Raw genomic sequence first — 6,881 nt, 5'->3', positions numbered from 1 at the left:
TGACTGGCATATGAGGGACACATGTCACACAGTATGGTACTGACAAACATATGATAGTGGATACTTGTACATAATGGCAGTTACTGGTTTATGAGGTGGGCTACCTGGTCACTTGATGGACAGTCATCGTCATATAATGGGGAAACATGCTGGCGATGGCTTCTGTATAATGGAGATATGTCAGAGCACCAACTCATGACTGACATATATGTATTAATAAAAAAAATGGTATTCCTGAAAAAAGTGATTAATGTTAATGACAAACTGACGTTTTAGGACAAATTTAGTATATTTGTAGAGTATGGAAAACTGATATTTTGAAATATCCGTGTTTACTCACTAAAATTACAATGCAGACTTTGGGTTAAAATAAAAATCTGTTTTATGAGAAAATGACACTGTTGTGTTTGAGGAAACAATGAGTTTCTTTATTACATGAAAGCTAGCATTGTGAGGTCAGTAGGTGTATTTTAAGAAAATGACAGGCTCGTTTTAGGGTTAGGAACAAACTTAGCTTATTCATTGAAAATAACAAGCTGATATTCTGGGTACAAAACGAATGCAATGAAATAGTTCAGTTTGAAATTTCAGTGCTAATTCATGCTGCTTTGGAGATCTTTGTGACAGGAAGGGAATTTGAAAAGAGATGGCACATAGAAGTGAAGCAAGATGCTTTATTTAAAACATGGTTGACACACATATTAAGTTATTTAAAGTATCTGGAAAACCTTGACTTTTTGGCCAAGGTATGGAGAACGAACCCCCTCTAATTCAGCTGAAAAATGCCAGTCTTGGACTGTAGACCTTGAACTATTGGAATATTCCTAGTGTTCCTTCAGAACGGACACTTCCTATAGAAAGTTGAGCTTAAAACGCACCATATGGCACCATTCTTTTTTAAATGCTCTCCTGAAGTAGAACTCTTCCCTTCCCTGACTTAGGGCGAGAGGTGATTAGAGCTGGCTTGTTTGCTTTGCTCAGCCGATGCAATGTGGTGTTTATGCCAAACCTATTTGAACGTTTACCACCTGAAGCTGATCAGCATGCCATGAAACGCTGCAGCCAGCAGAGACTGTTCTGTCGTGGCTCGACTCGCGGCCCTCACTCCTTCAGTTAGAAGTAACATCTCTAGGCTGCTCTCAGCCAGCATGAAGAAGCACACATCTTTGCAAAATGATAAAAAAAAAACTGGTTCAGACATTCTGCACTGTTCGGGCAAGATACGAGGAACATGCTGGAAAAAAAACTGTCATTCTGCACTGGTCAGGCCTGATATGAAAAAAAAGGTTGGCAAAGACAAACTACCCTCCCCAACACATTTAATTTTAGACACAGCACGCGCAAAGCGCCAGCTTAGTATCTCTAGGTGTCGTTCTTCTCCAGAGGAGATTTCTTTGAAAGAAGGATCACAAAGGAACAAATCCAGAATTTCCTTCTGTTGAAAACATGGAAGATTTTGGGTCTGGTCACACTTACGCGGACTTACTCCACCATCATCGCCATGATGCTGCTGCTGCTGGCGAGGAGCACGACGAGGCCACCACTATCCCGGGTAAGCTCATGATATTAAAGCAATAAACTGAAGGTGAATCTCTTTTTGAAGGGAGACCGGAAATACTTTCTATGGTTTGCGCAGAGTAACGCCGGGCGCTCCCTGTAGAATGTGATGAGGGGCCCCTGAGTCTCCCATATCTCACAGATACTGGACTGAAAGGGGCCCCCTGAAATAGTTGGTGGAGCCTGCCTGAATGGTTGGGGACTTTCCTGCGTCGCAAGGGCTGCCGGGACCTGCGCAATGCCCCTGCGCATGGCTCAACACAATTTTGCATTGCACTCGTGAGCCTTTTAATGTATATTAAGTAGATTGTAATTGTAATTGCATGTATTACGTTGCATAACAGCAGCACCAGCACCTAAGGTCCAGTGCCACAGACATTAAATCTTAGACTATTACCTCTAAACCTTGCAGTTCGTTATAATGCTATTGTACTGATATACTAACCCCCAAAACAATACATTAACAGTCTATACGGCCTCAAAAATAACGCTTTAATACATATTAGAAAACATATATTAAAACTAATTTACACACATACTTTTCAAAATGTTAAGGATTTGAAAATGTACACATCCTAGCAAACAAATTGACTGCAATAATAATGACTCTATAGTCATAAATTATAACAGGCAGTGTCGGACTGGCCTTTGGGCAGCCAGGCAGAGACCTCATGGGCTGGTCTGCGGGATCAGCCGTGGGCCAGTTGGGCAGATTTTTACTGTTGTCGTCCTGATATTACCTGTTTTTTTAGCTATCTGCTTTGCTAATAGGAGCCCTTTTTATTTTGGTGCCTTGGACTATTTTTTGGCCCAGTCCAACAATGATCACAGTAACTAAACAACTAACGGGAAGGACAATTTTTGAGGTCCCTTTTGATTTACATTTTTTCCCCATTAAATTGACAGTCATTAGCTGGAGAAGAAATGCTGGTGATTATCTAGTGCACCCTTGGAGTGCAGCTCCGGAGAGCACGAATGCCCTTGCTTGTTGCCACACATTTTAAACTTCAAAGCGAGCTTTGAAATCGACTTATAGTTAGCTGCTTACATTTTTTGTTTGCAAGAAACCGCACTGCATATTGATCCGTTTATTTCCACCCTTATTATAAATATCTTCAAAAGAAATCTGCTGCATCACAGACAGGAGGACACTTATCCAGTGGTAAGACTGAGCTGATGATATAGCCATGTACTATTATATGGGATAAACCGCAAACAACCTTTACAACGCAGTCATTACATCGCAACATCCTTTACATCGCATGTCATTATAACGCATGTCATTACAACGCATGTCACTACAACGCAGGCATTACATCGCAAGTCATTACAATGCATACCATTACAACGCATAGTACCCTTACACTATCCGACACTTACCCTACTGTTGCACTCACTGGAGTTAGAATAGTAATTTTTACTCCTACACTATCCAACCCTTACCCTACTGTTGCACTCACTGGATTTAGAATAGTAATTATTACCCCTATACTATCCAACACTTACCTTAAATGCGATGTAATGGTATGCATTGTAATGGTATACGTTGTAAAGGTATAATGCGATGTTATGGAATGTGTTGTAAAGGTAGTTTCTGAAAATGCAATGTAATGGCATACGATGTAAAAGAATGCGTTGTAAAGGATATTGCGATGTAAAAACTTTGTTGTAAAGGCATGCGCTGTAAATGTATGCGTTGTAACGTCATACATTCGGGATAAACTACCCTCTACCTTTGATAAAAATATCATTAGTCTCTTTGAAATCCCAACAGCTTATAAATCTTCTCGCCCTTTGACCTCATTCCTCTTTTTGGTCATAAAACTCTCAGTTGAGTTAAATATATAATCACACAGCAATGGTATGTTATGCCATATATTAAGATGATTTAGTCATACAGTATTAGCGTGCTTCTTTTTGATTGAAGCCTGTGCAAATATATCCCATTTCAGCAGCATTGTAAATCGATGAAATGATTAATGGGCTCCAGGCCCTTTTCTGGTATCGAATGAAAGCTAGCCTGCAGAGCAAACCAGCTAAACCGCCTTGGGATGACTAGAGTAGGGCCTGGTGACGCACTACATTTGAGCACTGGCGTTTTCAGTGCATGCCGTCTCCAGAATGTGCGGTGGCTGTTACTGAGTGGCCCTGGCCCTGTCTCTGTCCATAAAAGAATTCCTAATTGACAAACCCAAAAGGCCCATAACACGCCTGCCTACAATTGTTAGTGGAGATACTGCGGCCACAGGCGCACTTCTGGCCGGTCTGTGTATCCACCCTAGGTATTGCCATTTGGAGTTTCGGGGCCCAGAATCGGCAAAAACATGCTGGATCTGGGTACAAATTCACATGCTTTTGCTGATTCGGGGAAACTTTGAGCAAGAGGAAAATGCTGCGGAAACCCATTAGTTGGCTCCGAACCTGCTGCCTGAGTTATCAAGGAGCCTATGTATTGAGCCCAAACAATGTGTTGCCCTAGGGTGGTAGTGAGGGTCACAGTATTTAGAATTGGCATCTGACTGAGGCAAGTCGCATACAATGTCTGATCAGCTCACTTGTTAACACTCTGTCAAGAGCACCTTTGCTCACTTTCAAACACGTTTTGGAAAATCAAAGCTTTAGCTTCATTTCTACTTGTAACAAAGAAAGTGGTAACTTCGTTGTAGTCAAAGTCACATTTACTGAAATTTCAATTAATTCAACTACTATTTCGATTTTTCAAAAGTATTAACACAAACGTTTAAAATATTCAGTTAATTAAATTTGATCAATAAAACGTCTCTTAGCATCCCTCACTCAATAAAATACATGTAATAAAAATTGTTTATCATCTCTGTTGATGGGCCTTGTACTGATGTCTTTCACTGGCAGTAGAATATAGACACACCGACTTATTCGATTTAATCTGGTTTATGAGAGTCTACAATAAAAGGAACATTTGTTGATTTCAAGGGGGGGTGATCAGTTACGTGTTACTTAGTAAACGAGGGTGCACTCAAAATAAAGAAATCTAAAAATATACAACTCACATAGTATGACAAACACCCTACATTACATTTACTTTAGAGAAAGTGAAGATGCGTCTTCCAGAGCGACCGTATAGCCTTATTGAAGAGTATTGCATTCACATATATATGTATAAAACTAACCTTAATCCAAAAATTGATTTGTCGGTTCATTCTAATGGCGGTTGTAAATGGTTTTACACACGTGTGTTCTTCTTCAGTGCTTTGTACTAAGTGGTCGAAGTGCAAGTATGGTAACTGTGATGCTGCATGCAATGGTGGCTGGTGAGTGAGCGTGGGGGCGGGGTAAAAAGCGTGGCTAAAAGAAAAATATTCTGTAACTTTTTATGTTTTTTCACCGTTAGGTTACTACTCATAAAATAACACACACCTTAAATGAAAAATCGATGCAAGTTAATCAGTGGGAAATGCACTATTGTACATTACGAAATCTCTATTAGTTGATGCACGGCAGAAGTCTGTGTGTGTAGCCAGAGAGAGCCAGAACTGAATTCTGGTTTGTGCAGTGGAGAACAGTGACTAGTGTATGTTTAGTGCCTGGAGGTCCCAGTCCCTGGCAGAAAGCACTGTGACTATGTAAGTCATTATATTAAACCTGCATTGCACATGCTATAAGATAGGCTGCTACAAAATGTGTAAAAAGGTTTAAGATAAAAAAGTGCTTCCAAAATATAGATTTCGTAATACCGAGACTATATGTAGTGACATTTTTTAATGACTTTTTTTTATAATTGTCTTTTAAACGCACACATTTCACAGTTTAGCTGGTAACTCCAATGCAATACCACTCAAAAAGAATAAATCTGTGTCATCAGAAAGCTTCAAGTGGCTCGCTCAATTAGAGCCAATACCGGCTTCCAAGCACCAATTACATTTGCAGATTGACCACTTGCGCACATGTATATTTCTTTCAGGCAGCATGCACCATGGCAAAAAGGCTTGTTTAGCTGTCTGCCCCTCCCTTGGTTTTAAAGGCACAAGAGACTCTCTGCCTTCAGCTAAAGCATTTTAACTGTCAGAAGTAGCTGTAATAGGGTGGTTGACTTAAAAAGTAGGGGAACTGCATTTCTTAAATTTAAAAAGCATGGGCACGCCATACCCCTCAGATCCCGCCCACTTCGACCACTGTTTGTACTAAGCAAGACACTTTTCCCTAACAGCGCTGTGTGAACCTGCAGACATGTATATCAGTTTGGAAAGTTCTAGACCAGATCGATGACACAGATCGCTCATGGAGAACTCCAGCATTTAGTGGTTCCTCAGTCTGACAGTGCTTCAGACCCCCCTCTATCTTCAATGTCAAGAATGTATAGAACTGTGGATGGCGTACACTGATATTTCCACATTCAGTCTTCTTCTGCTTCATCGTTCATTGCTGTCAGTTACAAATACGTGCAAACGTAAACATCAACAAAGTGTGGCGATGCACCTGTTTTAGCACTGTGACCTTCCTGAGTTCAGGTACAGGCTGAGGGGGGATCGAAGTTAGGGCATTGAATGACTCTCTTTTAGGGATCAGTAGGTCAGATAAAGTTAGCCCTTTTCTTTTCAAGACACATTTCTCAATCTCTGTGATCCAGTGCTGGGGCCAGCCTCTTACTATTGATTTTACAGTGGGTCTTTTCTTTGTTGATTGAGAGGTGAAAGGGGTTAGCTCTAGTCAAACACAGCAAATTTATTGTGTAACCTACACAATAAGGACCAGGAATAAGTAAATGAAGGCAAGACGTTTTATTATAAGTTAGCATTTAGGTTAATGTAAATGAATCTCAGTACCATGCTGTAAAAGTATTGAATAACAATCGGATAGCCATACCTCCTAAAGAATTTCAGGCGAATCAGCATGAAGAAAAGAAAACGTTCAGTCACAGCAATAGAAAGAATTAACGGTCTCCGATCCTCTCTCTCAAACATGAGTAATGTCGAAAATCATTTAACATAGAGTCTAAACCATCAAAGGTGATGACATCTAAAGGAGTCTCAAAAAGTTGGGGGAATGCAGAAAAAGAGAAAACATTTGGGAAGGTGTCAATATTTCAGAAGTTTGATCAAGAATCTTCTGGGGATAAGGAAATAAGTGTTAGCTTAAGCCACACTCAGCAAAGAATCAAAGGGGTAAGCATGGAGGTCTAGACCTCTCGAAGTCCAAAGGAAAAGTGGCCAATATCAACCTGTGAGAACACCAGTTGATGCCGCATGAATCTTCTGGGTGACACGGTAACACCCCTTGTTTACACCATCGGGGGCTCCATTGTCGTTTCTATTCTCATGTTGTGAGCTGCAACACTAGCAGGTTCT

At 40.5% G+C, this 6,881-nt stretch overlaps 1 protein-coding gene across 1 annotated transcript in view; it reads left to right on the top strand.

Moving 5' to 3' along the window:
• Window positions 1-1,308: 1,308 nt before the first annotated feature.
• The window catches only part of LOC146866513 (uncharacterized), a 255,373-nt gene continuing 249,800 nt past the window's right edge, over window positions 1,309-6,881 (top strand). The window contains exon 1 of the mRNA XM_085636609.1: window positions 1,309-1,552. Coding sequence (XP_085492735.1) covers window positions 1,447-1,552 — 106 coding nt within the window. The 5' untranslated portion in view covers window positions 1,309-1,446. The remainder of the gene's footprint in view (window positions 1,553-6,881) is intronic.

This window comes from Triturus cristatus, chromosome 2_1 (genome assembly GCF_964204655.1).
Source record: "Triturus cristatus chromosome 2_1, aTriCri1.1, whole genome shotgun sequence".
In the NCBI taxonomy this organism is placed as follows: Eukaryota; Metazoa; Chordata; class Amphibia; order Caudata; family Salamandridae; genus Triturus; species Triturus cristatus.
Note: the sequence above shows the minus strand (reverse complement) of the source record. Positions and strands in the feature narration are given on the sequence as shown.